Below are 25,601 nucleotides of genomic sequence, written 5' to 3'. Positions count from 1 at the left end.
TTAGGCTTAATCTGACACTTGATCTTAGCCAAAAGTCTGAAAAGAGATCAATAACTTTTAAAAAGAACCTCAAACTTCCACTTAACAGTTGAAATGACAAGTTAAGATTTCGCATTTTAAAACTTTTAACGTAACAAATGACAAAAATATAACTAAGCAGTATTTTCTTTTTATCAGCAACTTATAATTTAACCACAGAAAATGACATTCCCCTTGGATACTTATACCCATCACACACTCCATGGAATTACACTCCTAGCAAACAGTCCATAGTTGCTCCTAGCATCCGTTGGAAATCCTGTATCCCCATTTTGCTGAGTAGAAACTTCAAATGACTATGTCCAGCCTTTCCTCAATTTTCATTGAGTTCCGAAAGCCTCCCACCAACAATAAAGCCTGTTTCAATGACTCTTCTTCCGCCTGGCCATACCAGAACAAATCTTGCAGAATCCTTAGATAACTCCAGGATATATCCTTTTGACTAGAAACTGTCGTTTTCCTACATCCGGTTCTGGAGCTTGCAAAGTCTTTTCCATCTGCTGATCCCATAGAGTTGGTGTCTGTCTGTAATATTCATTGATTTGTAGGGAAGCCTGTTAACTGATCTCAAAAATGACCTCCTCAGCCCTCTTTCCCACGGCAACATGAAACGCATTAACCTTGCATTCAGGTAGAAATATTCATTAGCTATTTTTGATCCCAACTCCCCTTTTAGCTTTGAAGTACAGGGAACTATTTACAGCTTGGTACCTATAACGCCATTCTGGAATTTGGGAGACTCCAAGTCTACTTGTTGCAAACTCAGAGACAGCTGCCATGTCCCTTACACCTCTGCTCAGTAAATCAATCTAAGCTTTCCTTTGATCTCTAATAACCAAACTAGCCAGGTTTACTGAAAAGCAAAATACTGTGTATGCTGGAAATCTGAAATAAAACAGGAAGTGCTGGATAAAGTCAGCAGGTCTGGTAACATCTCTTTTCTCTTCACAGATGCTGCCAGACCTGCTGAGTTATATTCGTTAGGTTTGCTGTCAGGTAGACTGCAGAACAAGTCACAAGGCCACCTCTGTCTACTCTCAATTTAAAGCTAGAGTTCCAAAATACAATAATCCTATCATGCTCGGAATTAAAAACACATTTAAAGAGGTGATATTTAAAAATGGGATATTCCTAATATAATGTGAAATCTTCTGTAAAAGTTCCAGTTATGTGGTAAATACAGCTTAATCCTCATTGCTCTGAAAATACTTTTGGGAATACAATAGGAACCTAAAATTAGCAAGCTCATTTAGTTTTTACAACATTCACACCATGGATATTTTTTCCACTTACCATAGTTTTATGTGTTTGGAATAAAGTTATCTATCAATTACTTATTCTGCAATATCTTACTTGTGACAGGTTTTTCACTTACATTTTGTGTAAAAGTCGCATTATAGAACTAGGTTGGCATTGGAACCAGAGGCTGGATTGCCAGGGAGGTTTGGAATTGGCTGTTTCAATTGCGACTTTGTGGTATCAGTCATATCTCTGAGTCAGAAGGTTGCAGGTTCCATTTCCCCTCCAGAGATTTGAGCACAAAATGTAGGCAAACACTTCAGTGCAGTACTGAAGGAGTGCTGCCCTGATGGGTATGCATCTTCTGGACAAAATGCTAAACTGAGGTTGCTTCTGCCCTCTCAAATGGTACTTTTTAAAGAAGAGCAGGGGAGTTGTTTCAGTATCCTAGCCAACTTTTACCCCTCAATCTACTTCACTAAAACATGTTGCTATTATTGTTAATTATGGGAGCTTGCTGTGCACATATTGGCTGCCATGTTTCCTACATGTGTACCTCACTGGCTTTAAACCTCTTTGGGTTATGAAAGACACTACATAACTGGGTTTTATCTTCAGTTCTATATGAATATATGATCATATGATTTGCATGGTACACACTCAATAATTTGCGTTCCCACTATCTGCCTTCTTGTTTATTTGGGAGACTTTTTGAGAGTAGTGTAAGGTTAGTGGCTGCCAGCAATTTTATACAACCTTTGTTCTGCTTCTGTCAGCAAAATAAACTGTTGCTGAAACAGCTCATCTAAGAGCTGGTAATCTTGCTTCAAGCTCCCCTGTGCGTCTGTCTGGATCTCCAGCCAACTAAGCCCAAGTCAGTTGGCCACAAATGCTCCTTCGACACCAACCACAGGCACCAGCTGTAGGAGTGAGCATTAAAGACTGCATCTGCTCATCTTCAAGGCTCTGTTGGCAGCCCCCATTACACTGATCTCAGTGAAGCTGTTGACTTTAAAATCAATACAGGGCATGAGTTGAATATAACACCAGCTGAAGGTAGCAGGGATATGTTTATAATGCAGACACTGTGAAATTGCAGCCAAGGCTGTACAGCAGTTAGTGTTCACCTCTATACCTGGTAGGTGTTGTACAATGGAGATGAGTGTTGTTAAAAAATACCAAAAGCAACAAGTGGGAACAAGTAGCACATTCAGACTAATGATCACCTGTGCAATTTGTGGATCCCTGATTATCTGTCAATTTCATTTGTGGTGATGATCGAGACTCCACTGTCTACATTATTTGTCATAAATATAAGCTCTCACTGCCATTTAGAATGATGTTCGATCCACTGAGTGCAGATACATAATAATAACACTGAAACAACTTTTATCCATTTAAAATAATGGATGCTCAATGATGCTATTCATAATTAATCAGCCGAGTGTTTATTTTACCAGCTCCTGATATATTTGTGTTGCTTCTACTCTCTGTCTTGTCTCCACATTATCATCAACTGTGCATCTCTTCTTGTGTTGGAAGAGAAGTGGCAGCGAGTCAGTGTGGGGAATGGTAGGGCAGCTAAAGGATTAGATGTATTTATAATGGCCCAGATCCTCTGGTCAGCAAAATAAGGAGCGGCACCGTGGCACAGTGGTTAGCACTGCTGGCTCACAGTGCCAGGGACCCGGATTCAATTCCCGGCTTGGGTCACTGCCTATGTGGAGTTTGCACATTCGCCCCATATCTGTGTGGGTTTCCTCCGGATGCTCCGGTTTCCTCCCACACTCCAAAGATGTGCAGGTTAGGTGGATTGGCTATGTTAAATTGCCCCTTAGTGTCAGGGGGACTATCTAGGGTAAATGCATGGGGTTATGGGGATAGGGCCTGGGTGGAATTGCGGTCAGTGCAGACTTGATGGGCCAAATGGCCTTCTTCTGCACTGTAGGATTCAATGATTCTATGGTCAGTCATGGACTGAGAGCATAGACTACTGACCTCACTCAAAACTATGGCCTTACATTTTTATGCTGGAGCCTGAGAACTTTCTGCTCCTGCCTCCAGCTTGAATCCAGGGACAAACTGAGTCAGAAGACTGAGTGGCAAAACGCAACTGTAGAAACGCCACAGTCCCCTTCACATCATGACCTGGAGTCACGCCCCTGAGATCACATGTTAGTTCAGTGAATTTCACTGTTTTGAAATATCCAATTCCAATTTCCTTCCCACACGTAGTGTTTCACAAAGGCAGACTTTCTCTGTAAATAGTTATCCCGAGCCTGTCGCCAGAGGCTTTAAGCTTGTGCAGTGCCACTCCATATCAAGAATGGCTGATCAGGAATCTCTCCCGCTCTTACTACCACCCATTGGTGTGCCACAGGATTTGCAGGCTGACGCTCTCAATTTATTTGGCCGTGTTATGAATGCACCTTCCTTGCCATCACGTCCTGAGGCAGGACTTGAATCTGAATCTGAAGCTTCTGGCTCCGAGGCAGGGACATTACCACTGAGCCATCAGACCTCCCATGTTCAAATGTACCTGTTAACTATTTATAATTCTAGGTTTCACTCACCAAGCCCATCCAATAAACTGTCCTGGCGCTGCTCGACCTCCCCGACCCTGACACTGCTCTCCCCCCCCCCCCCCCCGACACTGCTCTCCCCCCCCCCCGACACTGCTCTCCCCCCCCCCCCCGACACTGCTCCCCCCCCCCCGACACTGCTCTCCCCCCCCCCCGACACTGCTCTCCCCCCCCCCGACACTGCTCCCCCCCCCCCCCCCGACACTGCTCTCCCCCCCCCCGACACTGCTCTCCCCCCCCGACACTGCTCTCCCCCCCCCCGACACTGCTCCCCCCCCCCCAACACTGCTCTCCCCCCCCCCGACACTGCTCTCCCCCCCCCGACACTGCTCTCCCCCCCCCCCGACACTGCTCCCCCCCCCCGACACTGCTCTCCCCCCCCCCCCCCCGACACTGCTCTCCCCCCCCCCCCGACACTGCTCTCCCCCCCCCCCCCCCCTCCGAGGCAGGGACATTACCACTGAGCCATCAGACCTCCCATGTTCAAATGTACCTGTTAACTATTTATAATTCTAGGTTTCACTCACCAAGCCCATCCAATAAACTGTCCTGGCGCTGCTCGACCTCCCCGACCCTGACACTGCTCTCCCCCCCCCCCCCCGACACTGCTCTCCCCCCCCCCCGACACTGCTCTCCCCCCCCCCCCGACACTGCTCTCCCCCCCCCCCCGACACTGCTCTCCCCCCCCCCCGACACTGCTCTCCCCCCCCCCGACACTGCTCTCCCCCCCCCCCCCGACACTGCTCTCCCCCCCCCCGACACTGCTCTCCCCCCCCGACACTGCTCTCCCCCCCCCCCCGACACTGCTCTCCCCCCCCCCGACACTGCTCTCCCCCCCCCCCAACACTGCTCTCCCCCCCCCCGACACTGCTCTCCCCCCCCCGACACTGCTCTCCCCCCCCCCCGACACTGCTCTCCCCCCCCCCCGACACTGCTCTCCCTCCCCCCCCCGACACTGCTCTCCCCCCCCCCCGACACTGCTCTCCCCCCCCCCCCCCGACACTGCTCTCCCCCCCCCCCCCCGACACTGCTCTCCCCCCCCCCGACACTGCTCTCCCTCCCCCTGAACCCCCCGACACTGCTCACCCTTCGATACCACTCAGTCCCCTGACATAATCTCCGCTGCATGCTTACTCCCCAGAGTGTGTTGGGATCAATGTAATTATGTTAATGACCCCAGTGTGGAACAGTCAGCCGAGATGAGGGGTCATCCTTGTAGTGGATGGAAATTCTGTCTCATTGAAGATGTGCCCCACAATAATGGACACTCTAGTCACCTGTGTTGACTGGCAAATTCAAAGACTGTGAATAATGAATCCGAGATGTCTGCACAAATTGGAACTGTGAAGAAATGCTTCCATTAAATTTTGTGAATCAACATACATGCATTAGGTGTCGCTAAATGATGACATACTGCAATGCTGATCTTTAATTGTATTGGCCAATGTCAGTCCATGTTAGTAAACACCAGCTGTTCAGAAGCTGTGTCATATTTGTCTAAATTTGTGCTGCGTCTCTCGAGAATTAATTTCTCAGCAATGTGACAGACATGAATGGAAATGATGATTAAAAAGTTTGTGTCTATATATGACACTGTACCTGCACATGGCATTGAGTTATAATTTCAAATTTTAAAAAATTCAGAATTCCTAAGCAAAACAGTTTACCTGTGAAAGAAAGTCAAAAGGGTTAAAAGGATCTGTTAATAGTAGCATAATGTTTAATTGCTGAGCTTCTTAATACTTTCCAAGGTCATTTGTTAACAAATTAACAAGATTTTATGCACAACATTTCAGTAGCCTTTTAATTGATTACTAAACCATGTCTCACATTCCTTTAAGAAGACAGAAGAACCATTCTGTACACCCTCTTTGCCTCTTTCTCAATATCATACATCATTCTGGTGCTGAGACAGGTTATGAGCAGCCTGTTCTTGGATCACTGTTAAAGCCATTTTTTGTGTCAGTTAGTAGTTTCTTCATGAGGATAAGAAAGAATGGACTTCATTCAGTCCTTTTCCTGTGTTTTCCACCACTGGCATTTGTGTCCAATGAGAATACAGCAGGCGTACAACTGGAAAAGAACACAAGGGGGGAATTTTCCCAGGAAACTTCTAAGTGTCGTAACAGCAAGAATAATGGAGTGATCCGTGCCAGTCTCGTTGACATATTCCACACCGCAATCCACCGACACTGAAAGAGCCTCCAAGTGAATAACATTGTAATGGAGGCTCCAGGTGCATGATTCGTCCGAAGTGGCCGCGGCTGTGAGCTGTTAACCAGGGGGAGCTGCATTTGAATACTAACAATGCACTCACTGCTGGTCACAACAGGGGGATGGCAGCACACAGAGCAGCCCCACACTTCACCGAGGGAGAGCTGGGATGGCTGCTGGACACCGTGGAGGAGAAGCAGGTCATCCTGTACCCCCTGGATGGAAAATGATCCAGGGACAGGGACTCCAATGTGCCTGGGAAGCGGTGGCTGCAGCAATCAGTGCCTGTGGCCTGACACTGAGGACTGGGGCCCAGTGCAGGAAGAAGATGAACGATCTCATTTGAGCTTTAAGGGTAAGTGTCCACGCAGCTCATCCTTGCATTAGTCCTGGCCATCATACCTGAAATGTCCACCTCAACCCACTCCCTGACACCCCGTAGCCTTCTTTCCCCCCAGCATCCTCCTCAAATCCCTCTGGAGTTTCCAGAGGTCATTGATGAAGTGGCTGAAGATGGTTGGGTCTAGGACACTACCCTGAGGGACTGCTGCAGAGATGTCCTGGAGCTGAGATGACTGAATCCCCACACCCACCTTCTTATGTGCCAACCTATTTGCCCCCACAGCCTGATCGGTAACATGTGGCAGACTGGGCTCAGTGCTCTGGCACTCACGTAGAGCATAAGTGTTTCTGTGGGAAGATCCTCATTGAGGAACCCATGCAGTATAAACCCATGTATATCCCCTTGGATGTCTGGTGCAAACTAGCTTCCAGACATGGCTTCCAGGTCAGACAGACAGAGGGAAGTGACCTCCTGACTTCCATGTGACGGGTGGTCATTATAGGGAGCATCACAGAGTTCATGCAGTTTGCAGAGCCATGTTAACACCTGCCAAGCTCTCTTGATTGGGACGACAGCTGCCAGGTGCTTGTGACGGTTAGCTGGGCCTGGGATAGGATTTCCGCGCTAAACCACGGAGCATTTCCAGCCGAGAGGTGGCAGGATGGAGGTTGCGATATTAATGGGATTTGACATCGATCCATGGCAGCTGACCCACCCTCTTGCTCCCTGGAGATTGGTGCACAGTGGCACTCACCTCCTCACTCTCCCTCTCAATTGCTGTGTCAGAACCACACTTTAAAGGAGCAGTAGTTATTTGCGCCTTGTGATGTCACACCGGAGAGGTGGGTGCATTCTGAAAGGAGGGTGGATGGCGTGTCGAACTTGCTTATGAAATTGAAATGCAGTCAATCTCATGCTAATCAGTCTTGTGTCCAATTCAGGCCATTAGAAAGGGGCTGGGAGAATTAAAAACTGTTTGGCACCGGGTGCAAAAAGGATTTTTAGGCTTGCACGCAAATCTCCGGCATCAGTGCAATCTACTAACGGCATGGCGAGGTCGGAGAATTGCCTCCAAGACCTCACAATATATAGCAGAAAACAGAGTGCATCATGACTGTGGTATTGTACTGCTGTTTCAAAATTTTATCTTTCTTTACCATCAGTAATATTTTCTAGTCGTTTGGCAGTACAGAACTTGAGTATTGCTGAAAAAGATATCTCGAAGTTGTCCGTCCTGCACTCATCAGAGCACTTCAAGAGTATCAGTGTAAGTGAAAAACAGCAATTTATATTGTATGAGAAGAGAATGCTGATTGGTTGGCAAGTGGACTCTGATTGGTAGTGGCATTGCCATGCAGAATGGCCCTGTTGATGGTAACCGACAGATAACTGACAAGCATTGTTTGAAATTTAAACCAGGCAGCTTGATCCGGATTGGCTAATGCATTTCTCTCGGGAATGAATCAGCGAATGGCTGTCCACTGTTTTGTTTAGCTGAACAGGTGTTATGTGTGTATATGTTATTCTTATCTGCAAAGAACTGAGCCTTGTGTATTAATATATGTAACTTCTAGTACACACAAATGCGTGTTAGTCTGTTAGCATGACTAACAATCTGTTGGTCACCATCAATTGGTGCATTCTCCATGGCAATGCCATATCGTATAAATTCTTCCCATATGGTATAAATTGTTGTTTTTCATTATGTTGTTCTTGCAAACTATCCTGATGAGTGCACGATGAATTGCTTCCACATGTCTCTTTTTTCAGCAATTATATTTTAATTATTAGCCGAAGCATTTCTAACTTCTGAGATGCAGCAAAATCTTTCTATGAAAACTTTGGATCCATCTGTGAATAATATTTCTCAGATATTCAAATGTTCTTCTAAATTTTCTTTACTTCCCCTTGTTTCTAGGGCATTGGACTTGTCATTATCCATTGATGGTAGATGGGAGCCTGCTTTGAGACGGTGACAATTCTGTTTTCATCCAGTTCATTTATCCTGCTCTCTATATGTGAGGTTCTAGTCTCTGCTTGCATCCCTCACAATGGTACCATTGAAACCAGGAACTCTCAGCCTACTGAACCTTGAACATAAACTCCGACTCATTATCCTGCAAACAAAGTGCCGGAGTCTGGTATCAACAAAACATCAATATTATTGGGCTGCTATCGTTAAAGTTTGACCTCAAAATGACACTGGTGAGTTTCCATTGGGCTACTTGTGGTCATGAACAAATAGGAACATCTCTCAATGATACATTTAATGATCTTTCAAACATTCTGAGGGGATACTTTGCACCAAATGACATTATTCAATGAAGCTCATCTTGCAGTGAACTCCTGTAGTTGGCTATATACTCACAATCCAAGTGACTGTGTCTGATTCCTTCTACATCTTCAGCATGAATGAAGTAATAGCATCTTTTACCCACAATATCTATAGGAGTTAAATCCATATAGTCGCTAATCCTATAGGATGCAGAAGCATAAATGAATTAATATTGAATGCTATAAATGGTTCCTTAGGAAATAACTCAAAAATACAGTATAGTAAAATGTTAAAATGTTATTTTAATATATTGTACATTAACTTGTCATTGCAAAAATGGACAATGAATAGGAAGCTATGGGGTGCAAAATACAAACAGCTGACAGAGGCACAAAAGAATTGGTTTGCTCCCCATTCTTCTGCTTTCCCAATTTGAGCCCAGTTATATGTGGAGGCACCAAGAAAGGATCAGGCAATTTCCTGCATGATAGAGAGGGAAACATTTCATGCTTTTCCACCAGACAGCTGTTGGAGAGGTCTAACGGTCAGTCATGAGTGGCAGTGATTGTGGGTGGCCAGCACACTTGAAATGTAAGGATTGGGTTGGATCAAAGGAAATGAAGGAAAAGGAGCTACATACCCACATTAAAAAAAGAAACATAAGATACAGATAAATGAAAGACATGACAGCTTACCGGTTTTCACAGTAAATTATATTGAGGTCCATATTGACTCTGGTGACAAACATTTGGCAGTCAATCCTGACTTCATTAATTGTAGGAGGAGGCAAAGCATGAGCCACAACGACTAGACCTATGATTTGAGTAGGGAGCACACGTCCGTGTGAAAGAGAAACTCTCAACCGTAACCGTCCAGTTATATGGATGACCTGAAACACAGTAACAGTATCACAAGGTGTAAATGTTAGCAATCTGCCAATTCATCAATGCTGAAGAATGGACGCTTTCAGTGCAGTGCTTGGCAAAAATAAAAATATTACTTTCCCCCTTGTATATTTGAATTGCTAATATACAATAAAAGGACACAATAGTATAACTATGATGTTCATACTATTAATCCTAGACATTGCTGTAATAGATTTACATGAAGTAAGATCGAGAAATAAATAGGGTCCACTATTCCTCAGATCAATAACTGGATCAAAAGGAAAACAAATAGTGTTGGATTTTAGGAAGTGCTCATGTATCATTTTTTAATGTTTAACACTTCTCTGACATTTCATAAAGTTACAAAATGAACTGAGAAACCTTAGGGAAAAGGCTGAAATAAATACATTTGTGCTTATTAAAGCCTTGTTAACAGTTGATCAATGGGAACTTGTTCACAATTATGCACCACTGGATGATTGGTGAGAAATGAACATTTAGCATCAGGTCACATCTGGGCCTTACAGCTCAACAAGGAGGGATAATTTGAAGTATCACCAAGGTCTCTTGCCCCTGGTCTTACTATCTGTTATAATTCTGTAACAAACACGTCTTATCTCGGAGTTGCTTCCATGAAAGAAAGAATTTTTATGTGAATTGCTATTAGTTTGATTCACAAACCCCCATCAGAAGGACTGATGCTTACTTTTAGTCTGGTTCTCACCTTTCAATGTGCCTGGATTGGGTTACTCTAACAGGTGTTCTATTCTCACCAGGATAGCTCAGGGAAATAGTAGCATGTGAGCCTTCTCATGACAATCCCTGGAGAAGAAACATGTTTTGGCCTGTAGCTTTATCCTGAAGGACATCTATGGACTGGTTCCTGGCTGCTGAACCCTCAGTTGTACATTGGCTGTTGTTTTCGGATTGGTTACTGCAGTTATGATTAATTGACTGTGGTTTGGCTGGTTACTGATGGTGAATGAGTATTTTTTAATACCTAGATCATAGTAGTGGAAGGATGACTAGATGCTTTGCTTATTGCCTTGCATCTGGTGACAGGCTGGAGGCATCTGGTGACGGAATGCTGGAAATAGCTGGCTGTGGTTTTGCTGGGTGCTGGTGAAGGATGAATGGTTACTAAAGTTGACTGCAGGTTATGGACCAATGGTTTTGAATGATGGACTGCTGGCGTTTGCTGCCATCCGGTTGGTTGTTTTGAGTAGCTGGCTGCTGGTGGAAGATGGTTGTGATTTGCTTAGCTGGCTGAGGAAAATGGGTGGGATTTTCTGGCTGTGCTGACCCCAAAACCAGAAAATTCCACCCGAGGTCCACGTACCTTTGCATGGTCCGCCCTCCCATCCACTACGATTCCCGCGGCGGGTAGGATGGGAAAATTGGATTGATTGTGCATTGCTGAGATACCTAGCCGTTTTAATCTGAGTGGCTCAGATACTCACTAAAAAGAAAATCACTGACTCATTTAATTCTATAGTGGTATACCCATCATAATATATTTATGTAAATATAAGAAGAAATATTCCAGATTCTAGAATGTTGAGCTTAAAAGTGTCAATAATTCGTGCTTGTATCTTTTCACTGCAACTATCCATTTTGTGCTTTACCTTAAATAAAAACAGAAAGTGCTGGAAACACTCAGCAGGTCAGGCAGCATCTGTGGGAGAAACAATTAAGTTCAGGTTGATGATCTTTCATCAGAATGTTCTCCATTACCTCCATTAAATGCCACCCCTTGTTTGGGACATTTGGGGATTGTTTTGGTCTGATCTCTAAATGCTAATTTACAATTTTATTCTACCATTGCTTACGACCAATGCACTTTCCACAGTAACAAGGGATATTTTGCATTGGTAATTATAAGGTATCACATTTAGTTGTTTGACAAAGTGGTAAATAATATTTATGTACTGCATTATGATGGCCTCTTTCTGCACTGTAGGGTTTCTATGATTCCATTATGTGCCCAGTATGTCATAAACATTAACAGAGGTGACAGGGTTTCTGTGTGACAAGGAACAACTGCTAACTTGGGAATTCAGTGCAGAGGGGGAAGGAGTTGCTGCTTTTTATAGCCTATATTCAGCATCTCGTAGCTGATGAGTGTTCGAAGGCATTAATCATGTGATCAGGTCGGTGATTAGTTGATGAGTTTTAAGATTTAATCCTTCTAAACAAGAGCAGTAGTTTAAACTGGTACTGGGGAGATATAAATACTGCAGTAAATTTATAACTTCACTAGTTAAATTTCTTAATATAACCATTGATAACAACTGAATGATATTTCTAAACTTGAATCTTAATTAGCTAAATATAACATAACAGAGATGGCAGAACAGTGTTGCAGCTATAGCATGTGGGGGCTGGTGGACACCAGTGTGATCCATGGCAACCACAGCTCCAGGAACTTTGGCTCAGAGTTGTTGAGCTGGAGTCTGGGTTTTGGACAACATGAAGGGGGATAGTTAATCTGGACACTGTAATTTATGGGGCATCATAGTCCCAAGCCCCCAACCTCAGTTAAAACATTGGTGGGCAGTCCGCTCACAACCTCAGTCGCTGCCCTGTGACAATATAATGTTCAGAGAGCACTAATTGCTTTAAGGCAAGATTTTGGCCCGTATCTTGAGAGGTGACCCATCTTAGAAAGCTGGCAACTGCTGGTGCTACAGGCAGTCCCACCGTGCCCAGGAGTCCAGGTGAATCAGGAGCCTTGATGAGGGGGGGTTGATTAGATTTGATTTGATTTGATTTATTATTGTCACATGTATTAACATACAGTGAAAAGTATTGAGGGGCGAGGTTCAAGAGGCTAGGGGAGGGTTGAGGGGGGAATGACTTTTGCTGGTGCCTCTAATAGGCAAAGGGGCCTGCAAGGTAGGCTCCCCACTTTGCCAGACATCAGTTCCACAGCTAAAGTGGCCAGGTCTCTTGCATGGCAGGATAAAATTAAAACCCAGAAACATGGAAGAAGGAAAACAGATTTTATTTTCTGAAAAAAAGGCAAGAAACCCACACAGGATCTGCAGCAGGGACCAACTTTGCATCATTGAGGGTGCAGTGAGTAAAAAACAAAAAGGTTGTGACTTTCTACCAGTAAACAAAGCAAGTAGGCGCCAGTCAGCAGTGTCCAATCATGTGGTTGGGAGAGGGGTGAACAGAAGCCACAGAGCTCACACACAGCAAGTGAGGAGAATAAAACCCAGCCAGTAATCACCAAAGGCTGTTTAAATCTTGGAAATTCATTTAATTCTCCAACTATCGAGTTGGCTACCACTGAGAGGAATGCTGCGTAGTTCCCCCAAACCTGTGAGGCAAATGATGGGTCACTTTGGGGCCATAAGCTCTTTTGATGAGGAAATTGAATGTTGGAGGTCCTATGCAGAGAGGTTCCAGTATTATTTCAGGCAAATAAAATTCCACCAGAACTCATGGTTCCAACCTTTCTCAGGACCACTGGAAGTAAAGCCTTTAACTCACTCTGCAGTTTGGTGCAGTCAGAGAAGTCCGGTACCAAAACCCTCGAGCAATCCGTGTCGATGTCACGATGCCATCATCTCACGTGAGAACACCATCCACCAGGTACACAGTACATACTCTTGCAACTCGGCCAACGTTGTCCACCTGATACGCTGCAGGAAAGGATGTCCCGAGGCATGGTACATTGGGGAGACCATGCAGACGCTACGACAATGAATGAATGAACACCGCTCGACAATCACCAGGCAAGAGTGTTCCCTTCCAATCGGGGAACACTTCAGCAGTCATGGGCATTCAGCCTCTGATCTTCGGGTAAGTGTTCTCCAAGGCGGCCTTCACGACACACGACAGCGCAGAGTCGCTGAGCAGAGACTGATAGCCAAGTTCCACACACATGAGGACGGCCTCAACTGGGATCTTGGGTTCATGTCACACTATCTGTAACCCCCACGACTTGCCTGGGCTTGCAAAATCTCACTAACTGTCCTGGCTGGAGACAATACACATTTCTTTAACCTATGCTTAACCCTCTCTCCACTCACATTGTCTGAAACTTTAAGACTTGATTACCTGTAAAGACTCGCATTCCACCCATTATCTTGTAAATTGAGTTTGTGTCTTTATATGCCCTGTTTGTGAACATGAGTCCTCACTCACCTCAAGAAGGGGCTTGGGGGTCCAAAAGCTAGTGCTGCCAAATAAACCTGTTGGACTTTAACCTGGTGTTGTTAGACTTCTTACTGTGCTTACACCAGTCCAACGCCGGCATCTCCACGTCGGAGCAAGGAAAGCCAGTGCAAGAATTGTGGAAAGGTTGGCCACATCACAAGAGTTTGTTGGAAGAGATAAGGGTTCCCTGAACAGAGTGGGCAGAAAAAGAAGTTGGACACATGGAAAAAGAGGACAGGAACGAATTCAGCGAAAAGGATTTGTAACATGGCTTACAAGAGCAACAGCAGTCAGGAAGAGGTGTTTGAGGAGTCTGATGAGGAGTTAAGATTAAACATGTTATTGGTCCAAGGGGAATCACATCGATTTTGGGAAGTCCCTACATTGAGTGGACAATGATAAAAATGGAAGTTGACACAAGTGCCTCCGTTTCTTTAATCCCCGAGACCATATAGTAACAGAAACTAAAACATCTTCCCTTGAGGCCAGCAAATGTGATCTTAAGAACCTATACAGAAGAAATTGTACCTTGGAAAGGCTACATCATCGCCAAGATGGAGCTGAGTGGACAAACAGTGGACGATCTTGGTTGGAGAAGATCAAGCTGAAGTGGAGCACTATAAACCAGTTGGTTGATGCCAAGGCGGACCTACAGCACATCCTGAACAGATACACAATGTGTATTCAAGGATACACTTGCTTCAATGGAAGGAGTTCAAGTGAAACTCAATCTCCTGGTGCTTTAAATATAAATTGGACTCTCTCCCCAATGGCACAAATATCGGGGCTCCCCTTCACACAACCACTGCGATTGTAAAGTCGGTGCTCCCCCCACCACTGCCAGGGCCCCCCCATCAATGCCAGGTCCTCCCTCCTCACTGCTCATTCCCACCGTCACTGCCAGCTCCCATTTCAAAGGCCTCGGTGCTCTTCCTCCCATCACATATAATTGGATCTCCCTCCCAACTGGGCTCCCCAGAGGGCCTGGCCCTGGCATTTGCCACAGCACAGTTTGGCTCAGGCTGGCATTGCCAGGGTGGCACAGGCTGATCCTGACTACAGTGTCAACCTGTGTCACGGTGAGTGCCGACCTGTGCCGGGACAGCAGTCAGGCATGTCCCTCTCCCTCTGGGAGTTTTACTTACTTTTGCGCTCATGTCACTGTTCTCGCTGATGGAGAATGCAGGTGCAAAATCACTCCCATCAAGGGGTTTGACAGGGTGCATACCGAGATGTCAGGAATTTTCGCGACTCACCGGACCCAACACAGTGAAAATTATGCATTTAATGCTCACTCCAAGAAAGGGAGGGGGTGGGATGGAGTCGGGGCCATCAACCCCAGAAGCAGAGTGGGGAAGAAGGGACTGAGGGCATTGTGGCTCAGTTTGCAGATGATACAAAGAAAGGTGGAGGGACAGGTAATATTGAGCAGGCGGAGAGGCTGCAGACTTGGACAGGTTAGGATAGTGGGCAAATAAGTGGTAGATGGAATACAACGTGGGGAAATGTGAGGTTATGCACTTTGGTAGGAGGAATTGGGATGTAAACTATTTTCTAAATGGGGAGAGAATTCAGAAATTGGAAGTACAAAGGGACGTGGGAGCTCTAGTTCAAACTTCTCTTAAGGTTAACTTGCAGGTTGACTTGGTAGTTAGGAAGTCAAATGCAATATTAGCATTCATTTCGAGAGGACCAAAATACAAAAGCAGGAATGTACTGTTGAGGCTGTATAAGGCTCTGGTCAGACCACATTTGGAGTATTGAGAGCAATTTTGGGCCAAATATCTAAGGAAGGATGTGCTGACCTTGGAGAGGGTCCCGACGAGGTTCATGAGAATGATTCCAGGATTTAAAAGTTTGATGTATGAAGAGAGTTTGAGAACTCTAGGTCTATACTCGAAGGAGTTTAGAAGCATGAGGGGCATCTTATTGAAACTTACAGAATACTGAAAGACCCGGATAGAGTGGACGTGGGGAAGATGTTTCTATCAGTAGGAGTGGCTAGGATCCATGGGCACTGCCTCAGAATAAAGGGGTGACCCTTTAGAACTGAGGTGAGGAGGAATTTCTTTTGTCAGATGGTGGTGAATCTATGGAATTCATTGCCACAAAAGGCTGTGGAGGCAAGGTCATTGAGTATATTTACGACAGAGATAGATGGGTTCTTGATTGGTAAGGGGATCAAAGGTTATGGGGAAAAGGTAGGGGAATAGGTTGAGAAACTTATCAGCCATGATTGAATGGCAGAGCAGACTCAAGGGCCAAATGGCCTAATTCTGTTCCTATATCTTATGGTCTAAGTGCCAAGGTGGGTTCAATAGAAAGCCTGCCTCAGTTCTTTTGGAATTTGTCCTAATTATTTTGAATCTGTTAGACCTTCTAGCCCTCACCCCTTCCACCCCCAAAACCCACCACTCACCCTACGGCCCCTCATACCCTCCATGCCACATTCATAGCCATTCACTCAGTATCTACCATGGCAGACCTCAGGAGCTATGTGGAGATGAAAAAGAAATAACTTATAACAATCTAATACAGATTTCACTCAAACACACTTGATAGTGAAAATAAAACCATTCGTGGAATGCATTCAACACTTTAAAATCTCCTTAAGTGGTTAATCTTCTGTAAAAACAAACAAACATTGAGTCAGACCCCACATCAAAGACAAAAGAGTAAGTCCTTGAAGAACCAGTTGAAGAGGACCCTGAGGAACTTGTGCAATGTTGTCCTCAGACTGAGATGATTGTAGTACTATACTTTTGATGGGTAGCCTGTCATTATGTGCCTTCTCTGATTTGGATTATTGAGTGGGATTTTCCATGCAACCCACTGTGTGTTTTGTGGCAGTAGAGGTGGCTCGCCATTGGTTAGTTCTGGGATCTTCTGGTCCCGCCATTGTCAATAGGACTTCCTGCTGAATGCACCAATCGCCACTGGGAAACTCGCAACAGGGGTGCGTTGTCGGCAGGACCAGTTGATCCCACTGGCGTGAACGGTGGAAAATACCCCCCATTGTCTTCATTCTTGAAGGCTGGGCTATATTTCTACCTTTGTACTGTGATTTCAGTCTTTGAAGGAAAACAGAAGCGTCAACTACCAACTTGAGATTCTTCTGGAAAATCTGGGAGTCAAGAGCTCTCTGATATTTTGTTTTGAAAACTTAATTTAGAGAAAGCAGAGATTTTTTTGAAGTCTTTATGCACTTATCACAAACAGCCATTCACTGAAGTGAGATCATCATCAGCATTATTACAGTTTCTTGAGCACTCTGCTTCAAGTGTAGTTCTACATACAGACAGCTCTAAGAGGCTCGACAAAATCCCATTAACCACTCTTGTACAGATTTCGGCAGACCAGCATTCCCAGCCGTTTTGAAGAGTCTGAATTAGGAAAACAGCTACAAACTGACTGTGCTACTAGAAAAACATATTGGTTCAGGAGTGATTGTGATTAATCTGTGAAGACAAAGCACTGCCTACCAAGCAGCTTGCATTGTATAAAGTTCAACATTGGCAAGCTAACTGGTTATATTTCAGGCACACACCGAGCCTGAAAATGTCATTGCATTTCTAACTTTGTTTCTGAAAATCAACATTTCAAAAAAATTATGTGAAATTAAAATTCCATGTTGACTTTGTCTAAGAATACTTTTTGAAGTCATTTGCACTAAGAGTAGTTTTATATGCATTGCTTCAAAACTGCCCTTGGCAAAAACATCACAAGTGGTAGAAAAATTTTAATATGACCAAGTAGCTAAATGTAAACTGACATCAGGAACCCAACTGAGGTAATAAATAGTAAAGAGAAATATCTCTATTTAATGCAAGCCTACATACAAAGGGATCAATTTTTATAATTCATGGCCCAGCACACAATATAATCCTCCTCAGAGTGAATATTGAGAAGACATACATAAGAAATTAGAATTATCAATTCCTAGTAATTCTCAGGAGTACTGTTGATTTGCAATCCAGCCAACATAATGACTGAAAACGTATATCAGTGCATTAAATAAGAGCAAGTTGAGATCCAGTTACAAAGGCAAATGTAAGTTAGTAAAGGAGTAGCTTTGATGTGAACCCATGAGTAAAATGCTTGTGTAAGCATTTACCCAGGGTAATCTTATTTCATCTCACATGTGTGCAAGTATATGCCTTAGGGCCACATTTTTTAAATGTCAAACCCAGAATGTATTTTTCTCTTAGGGTCAATGCTGGCACTATGCTTGAGCAATGTTTCAGATGCACTGTGGCATCACCTTAGTGCTCCACCAGCACCTTTGCATAAAAGGTAGAAAAACCTTCAGCGGCCTTGATTGTCTCATCAGAACACTATCAGCTTATCAGAAAAAGAAACATTCACTGAGATACCAGTATTACCCTTGAGAAGCTGCCACACATTTGAAAAATGACAGCATAAAATAACTGAAGCATCTGTTATGACAGAACCTTTTTGTGCCAATGAAAGAGACTAAGAATGTCTCATACAGTGTCATACCTGCAGCTTAATTTGGAAACAAATCTAGCTCAAGGTATAACAGTGGATTATTGTCTCAATTACCAGCCTTCAGGTAACCTCACATGCCGGTGTTACTATTTGAATTACTCAAGTCATGAAACTATTTGAAGCGCTGCCTGCATACAAAATGTCAGCATGTCATATCCTCACACACATACATCAAAATGCTCCCCATTTCATCGTGACAGCTGTTGGTGAGCTAATGAAAGCTTCAGACAGATAATGGGTCTTTTAACTATTGCCACTTGACTAGAACCTTTCAAGAGCTTACAGGCAAATGAATTAAACAAACATGTTTGAAACGATAGTGGGGAGTCATTGATCAATATTCTTAAATCTGAAATACAATAGAAGTTATATTTCTTACGAAGATCTGTAGAAATGTTGGAATATATCAGACACTATTATGTTCTAAAAGCAGAAAGATTGTTTGTTTCAATTAAAGAAAAACTTTGTGGTATTGATATCTCCACTTTCTCACATGGGAATGTTTTCCTTTGTGCACCAAATGTAACCAAATTAGAAACTCCTTCCTTATAAATACATTCACAATTTGCTACACATATGTCACACAGAAGAAATCATTCCCATGCTGATTTCCTAGTGTTACATGCTGTGCGTGCGCGCGAGTTCACTACTGCACAGAAAATAGAAAACTTTATGAAGGCCTCAGGTTGCATTCACACTTTGCGTTGCAGTGATGTATCGAGGGCAAATGTGGAAAATATTTTTGTGAAAGGGATATCATGTTTAATGAACTTCTTGGAGTTCTTTGAAAAAATAATCTGTGCTATGTATCAAGAGGATGTGTTGTATTTAGATTTCCAACATTAAAGCATTTGATAAAGTATCACCTCAAGGGTTACTGTGAAAAATTAAAGCTGATGTTACAGGGGGTGACATATTGGCATGGGTAGAAGGTTGGCTGGCTAACAGAAAGCAGAGAATAGCCATAAATGGATCTTTTTATGGTTCGCAAGATGTAACAAATGGTATGCCACAGGGATCAGTGTTGGGACCTTAACTGTTTACAATCTATATAAAAAAACTTGAATGAAGAGGATTGAAGGGATGGTTGACAGATTTACAGATGACACAAAGATAGGGAGGAAAATAAGTTGTGAGGACAACAAATGGAGTATAATGTGGGAAAATGTGTAATTGTCCATCGTGGCAAGAAGAATAAAACAGAAGCATGCTATCTAAATGGTGAGAGATTGCAGAGTTCTGAGGTGCAGAGGGGTTTGGGTGTCCTTGTGCATGAATCACTAAAGGCTAGTTTACAGCTACAGCAAGTAATTAGGAAAACTAATAGAATGTTATCATTTATTGAGAGAGGAACTGAATACAGAATTAGAGAGGTTATGCTTCAACGAGACCACTGAATTTGGAATGCTGTACACAGTATTGGTTTCCTTATTTAGGGAAGGATGTAAATGTGTTGGATGCAGGTCAGAGAAGGTTTACCAGGCTAATACCTATAATGGGTGGGGTGTCTTATGAAGAAAGGTTGGACAGGCTGGGCTGGTATCTGCTGAAATTTAGAAGAGTAGGGGGTAACTTGATTGAAACATATAAGATTCTGAGTGGTCTTGATAGGGTGGATGTGGAAAGGATGTTTCATAGAATCCCTACAGTGCAGAAGGAGGCCACTTGGCCCACTGAGTCTGTATTGATAGCAGTCTCAACTAGGCCCTATCCCCGTCACCCAACGTACTTACTCTGTTAATTCCCCTGACACAAATCAATTTAGCATGGCCAATCCACCTAAGCTGCACATCTTTGGAGTGTGAGAGGAAACCCGAGCACCTGGAGGAAACCCACGCAGATATGGAGAGAATGTGCAAACTCCACACAGAGGGCCCGATTTTACCATTTGGAGTCTGAGGGCCGGATCCGGGCGTAATACAGATCCGAGCCCGAAATCCTCTTTGCAGCGCGCTCATACGCTTTTTGCCGGCTCCAGTCCAATCCGCGCAGTGGGCGGGGCTTAGCGCTGCTGGAACAATCGGAGCTCTGAACTGCGCATGCGCAGCTCGAAAAAAATCTGAGAAAGCGCACCCGTGTCAGATCGCAGATCTGAGGAGTAGAAATGATGCCTTGACTTAAAATCATACCTGCGAGTAGATTTCTCACTCAGAATGACAATTATTTGTTAGTTTAAAAATATAACCTGTTCCTGTTCAAGCCGCTCAGAAGCAATAAACACAGCTGCATGTTTTTAACTACATTTGCAATTTGCATCATTCTTGCTGATCAGAAGTAACTTTTAATATTGCCATGATGCCACAAATCTGTGTTGTTAAACACAGATGATGAGTTGGTGCTGAAAGATTTCCATGGACTAGTCTGTCAGTCAGTGCTCCCACCGATCCATCCTGTACCAATATCTCTGTCCAGCTGCCTGGAAATCGTCGAGTCTCATCTGGAACAACTGAATTTGGTCGATAAATTATCTTTTTTGCCTTTGATGCTGAAATAAAAATCTCACCATTCACCGGATTCTGTCTTGCTGCACTTTACACTGGAGGCTGTCAGCTCTCTTCCAACTGGTCCGATGTTGGCCACTTCAGTCATTACTGCAGTTGAAGAAAAGTCTATGGTGACTGTATATTTCATCTAAAAGAATGCTGGCTTTTCACGCTGTGATATATGTGCGTTCAGTCTTTTGAGTTATGTCCCCTATTCCAGACATTAGATAAACATCCCTTCTGAAGATTTTGTGGAGAAGCAAGGTCACATGACCCAGGACACCTACCTTTTGGCCAGTTTAATAATACAGACCCCCCTGGGAGGCAGGCCCCCCTCGGCAGACCCACCCCAACCAGAGATCCATCTGAGCCCCCTCCTCCCCCCCCCCAACCAGAGATCCATCTGAGCCCCCTCCTCCTCCCCCCCCCCCAACCAGAGGTCCATCTGAGCCCCCTCCTCCCCCCCCCAACCAGAGATCCATCTGAGCCCCCTCCTCCTCCCCCCCCCCAACCAGAGGTCCATCTGAGCCCCCTCCTCCTCCCCCCCCCCCCAACCAGAGGTCCATCTGAGCCCGCCCCCTCCTCCGGCAGACGCCAGCAGAATGATGTGAAGCCCGGTCACTTTAGCCGTGGCTCCAAGTCTGTGGCCAGGAAGGTGCTGCAGGCTCTCGAAGGACTGAAGATGGTCGAGAAGGATGGTGGAGGGAGACCAGCGATCGAGGCATGTTGGGGGTGCGGTCTGCCGAGGGGGGCCTGCCTCCCAGGGGGGTCTGATCCGGCGGGGGAGGGGTCAGCAGGGGGTGGGGTGCTCTGCCGGGGGGGTCTGCCTCCTGTCGGGGGGATCTGCCTCCAGGGGAGGGGGGTTGGTCTGCCGGGGTGGTTAGCGGGGGGGTCTGCCAGGGTGAGGGGGGTGGAGGGATTGCCACTGCTGGGGGGTGTGGGCTGGTTATCGGGGCGCTCTGAGAAGGATGGTCGAGAAGGATGGTGGCCACAGACTGACTTCACAAGGGCAGAGAGGGCATCGGAGGTTCCCCTGCAGAATAGAAATCCGCTTCGGGTTTTTATTTTGCAGGTCGCTAAAAGCGCGGATTCGGAACGGACCAGAAGAAGGTAAAGTGGGATTTGGCGGTAGGGTTGGGCACGCGGTTCATTAAATTGATTTAAATGCATGCTAATGCATTTAAATCGTCAAGCCACCCGATTCGGGCGGGGACCAGATCCGCGCCCAAATCGGGTGTCGGTAAAGTCGCGATTTGCTCGGATTCAGGTGCAGATCACATTAAAGGCCTGACATCCGAATTTACCGCGATTTCGTGCCCGAAAACATGCGCAAATTGTTGGTAAAATTGGGCCCAGACAGTGACCAAGCCAGGAGCCGAACCCAGGTCCCTGGCGCTGTGAGGCAGCAGTGCTAACCACTATGCCACCGTGCCACCTTTGTATTTCCTCTTGCGGGAGAAATCATCATAGAAACCCTACAGTACAGAAAGAGGCCATTCGGCCCATCGAGTCTGCACCGACCACAATCCCACCCAGGCCCTACCCCCATATCTATCCACTAATCCCCCCAACCTACGCATCTCAGGACACTAAGGGCAATTTTTAGCATGGCCAATCAACCTAACCCGCACATCTTTGGAGAGTCTAGAAAGGAGGGGGGGGCGGGGGTCACTGTTTAAAAGTAAGTGGTTGCCCATTTAAAAGGGTCATGAGTCTTTCGAACTCTATTTTTGAAAAGGTGGTGGTGCAGAGACTTTGAATATCTTTAAGGCAGAGATGGATAGATTCTTGGTAAGCAAGGGGGTGATAGATTAACGGGGATAGGCAGGATGTAGATTTGAGGTTACCATCAGATCAGCCATGATTTTATTGAACAGTGGAGCAGACTGAAAGGACTGAATGGCCCACTCCTGCTTCTTGTTCGTATATTTGTGTCCATCAAAATTATAAACAAAATAAAACAAACATTTTGAAATTGTTTCCCCACTATTACATCACCAACATTTCGAAGCCCAATTCCTGTAGGACAACTAATGTCATTGATGTAAAACCATAGATAGCATTGAAGGGTAACATTATTTTTGATATCACCAGTCAAGTGCAGATTTGAGTATGTAAATTTATTCATACAAAAAAGTTTGGGGAATGGATTCCAGGGAACAAACCTGAGCTTGATTTGAGAGATGTGATGGAGGGTACAGGATTCTTCCCCAAAATGTCACTTTTTGATATTGTGCTCCACAAAGCCAAACACAACACATTCACTATCTGGCAAAGATAATAAGCATCCTTCCACTGCTTATTTGTTCAGGAAAAATACCCAATAAAAAGCTTTATTAAAAATAAATGAGTTGTTGATGTAAGTGGTTTTCATGTTTTTATGACTGACATCATTGTTCATAACACCATTATTCTGAACCTCCTTTTATTTAATGATTGAAAAGCATCCGATGAATGTTAATGCCATTCTGTGAACACATTTATTCTTGCACAGAGTATATGACTCCAAATTTACATGGAATAATTTCTTTTTCTACAATCCCAGATGTAATACAACTTTTCCAATCTCATGTTTATCTTTCGTAAGCCTGGCAATGAAATAGTGATTAGCTTCCATGCAATTTGTAATTGTCAATTAACTTTGCACTTGCATTAGATTGCAAGGTTAGTGAATTGAAGCGTGGTAGATGTAGTGTGATTGATCTGTGATTAAAAAAGTACATAATCTGTCCGTATATGAGCTCCAGCTCAAATGCGAGCTGGATGACTATGCTTACAAAAAATATAAAGGCCACCATAGTTAGTCAGTTGAGAAATTAAAGAGAGGGACACCATAAACAAGTGAAACCATATATACTTATTAAGCACTCAAGTAAAACTGGCAAAAGATCTGACATTAGGTAATAAATCTGTGCCACAAAAATTTAACGGCTGAACTAAACTTTCTTTTGCATGCTAATACTCAGCTATGCAAGTCTATAAGGACTGTAAGCACCTGGTCAGATTATTACATTCAAGCCTTGAACCAGAGCCAGTTGAATTACACTGATTCTGATGAAAGGGTGATCGACCTGAAACATTGGGTGAAATGTTACCAAAAATGGCAGAGTGTTGTTTCCAACAAGAAAACCAACGTGTTTCTCTCCAGGAGAACTTGCCGGCAAAACCCGGCTGCATAGAGATCAGGGTGTCACCTTTAAAGGGCGCCCCAATCATAACCTGAGTAAACCTGCCCCCGTGGGGGCTTCCCTCCCCACCCCTGATCGGAGTCGGCACTCCTCTCCGCACACCCAATTATTGGTCCCTTCCCCTCTTCTACCCAATCATCGGCCCCATACCAGAGGCAGTGGTATTGTTACTGAACTAGGTATCTAGAGACCCAGAACAAAATCTGGAACCTGGGTTCAAATCTCGCCAAGGCAGATGGTGAATTTGAATTCAATAAAAATCTGGATTTTAGTGCAACGGGCTGGGAGAATTGCGTGGCGGCCAATTTGTGGCGTTTGTGTGTGTTTGTGCTCTACTTGCGTCTCCCAGCGCCGAATTTCCGGCGGCGTCTGCTCCGCGCCGGAATAATCATTTCCCTACAATTTATATGAGATTAACGGGCCCAGGATTGAAGTCTCCGGGCATGCTAGCTTCCCCCACCCCCACTCCCAACAGTTTGTTTCACTCCAGCGGGGATTACACTAGCTCCCCACTTTCGGGGAACTAGTGGTCCAAACCCACTAGAGTGAAGGGGGGCAATCAGGGGCCCCCCAGGGGCTCGGGCAGCGGGGTGGAGTGGGGAGGTTGGTGCCCCCTGGGCATGGGCACCCTGTCAGTGCCAGTCTGTGCACCTTGCACTGCCCAATGGGCAAAGTGTCAATGCCCAGGGGGCATTTTGGCCACCAGGCATGAGCAGGGCCTATTGGGGGGCGGGACCTAGGGGGCAATTGGTGGGGGTAGGAGGTCCCGCTGCCACTCTGCCTCGGGATCAGTCGGGGAAGGAGGGAGGCCAGCAATCGGGGCAGGCTGAGGGTGGGGGGGGGGGGTGCGGTCAGGGGGTTCAGCCTGCTGGGGGGGTAGGAACTGAGGTGGGGGGGGTCAGAACTGGGGGGGTGAGGGCATTAACTGTCGGGAGGGGGGGTACTGGAGAGATCGGGGCTTGGCACGGGAATGGTTGGGGGGGCCAGCGATCGGTTCATGGGGGGGCAGCAGAGGGCTGCATTGCGGTGATTGTGGGGCTGGCCAACAATCGAGTTGGCTCGCAAAGAGGGAGGCTGTCAGTGTGGGGCCAATGCGCATGCGCTGATCTCGGCACTGATTGGTGCATGCGCAGTGGCCCGTTTAGCATGCTGGGAATAGGCCCCGCCCCCTGAAATTTAATGATATTCACACTGGTGCTCTCTGCAGTGCACAGAGTGTGGGAGATTCTAGTCTGAACTCCCACTGAAAGAAACAATGTGAATTTCTTCAATTTTCATCTGATTTGACACTTAGAATTTCTTTGGGAGAATTCCACCCTAAAAGTCTAATGATGACCATGAAACCATTGTCGATTGTCAGAAAAACCCATCTGGTTCGCTAATGTCCTTTAGAGAAGGAAATCTGCTGTCCTTACCTGGTCTGATCTACATGTGACTCCAGAGGCACAGCAGTGTGGTTGATTCTCAACTGCCCTCCAAGGGCAACTAGGGATGAGCAATAAATGCTGGCCAAAAAGGTAAAGAGGTGTATCATGTAACTGGCGTATGGAGAAGAAGGTGGTTCACAGCAGATCTGTCAGCACAGAAACCATGTTGTGCTTCCAGGTACACTCGCTTTGCAAGTAGGTAGTCTTTTAACTAAGACCCTCAGAAATGCCTTCTCTGTGATCCTAAG

At 45.2% G+C, this 25,601-nt stretch overlaps 1 protein-coding gene across 1 annotated transcript in view; it reads right to left on the bottom strand.

The window, feature by feature from the left end:
* npas3 (neuronal PAS domain protein 3) overlaps nucleotides 1–25,601 on the bottom strand; it is a 1,397,016-nt gene that overhangs the window by 31,270 nt on the left and 1,340,145 nt on the right. Inside the window, exons 8-9 of the mRNA XM_078233737.1 lie at nucleotides 9,388–9,581; nucleotides 8,786–8,892 (exon numbers count right to left, since the gene is read on the bottom strand). Of these exons, the coding sequence (XP_078089863.1) occupies nucleotides 8,786–8,892; nucleotides 9,388–9,581 (301 nt within the window). The remainder of the gene's footprint in view (nucleotides 1–8,785; nucleotides 8,893–9,387; nucleotides 9,582–25,601) is intronic.

This window comes from Mustelus asterias, chromosome 18 (genome assembly GCF_964213995.1).
Source record: "Mustelus asterias chromosome 18, sMusAst1.hap1.1, whole genome shotgun sequence".
Classification (NCBI taxonomy): Eukaryota; Metazoa; Chordata; class Chondrichthyes; order Carcharhiniformes; family Triakidae; genus Mustelus; species Mustelus asterias.
The sequence above is the reverse complement of the archived record's forward strand: the minus strand, read 5'-3'. Positions and strand labels throughout refer to the sequence as shown.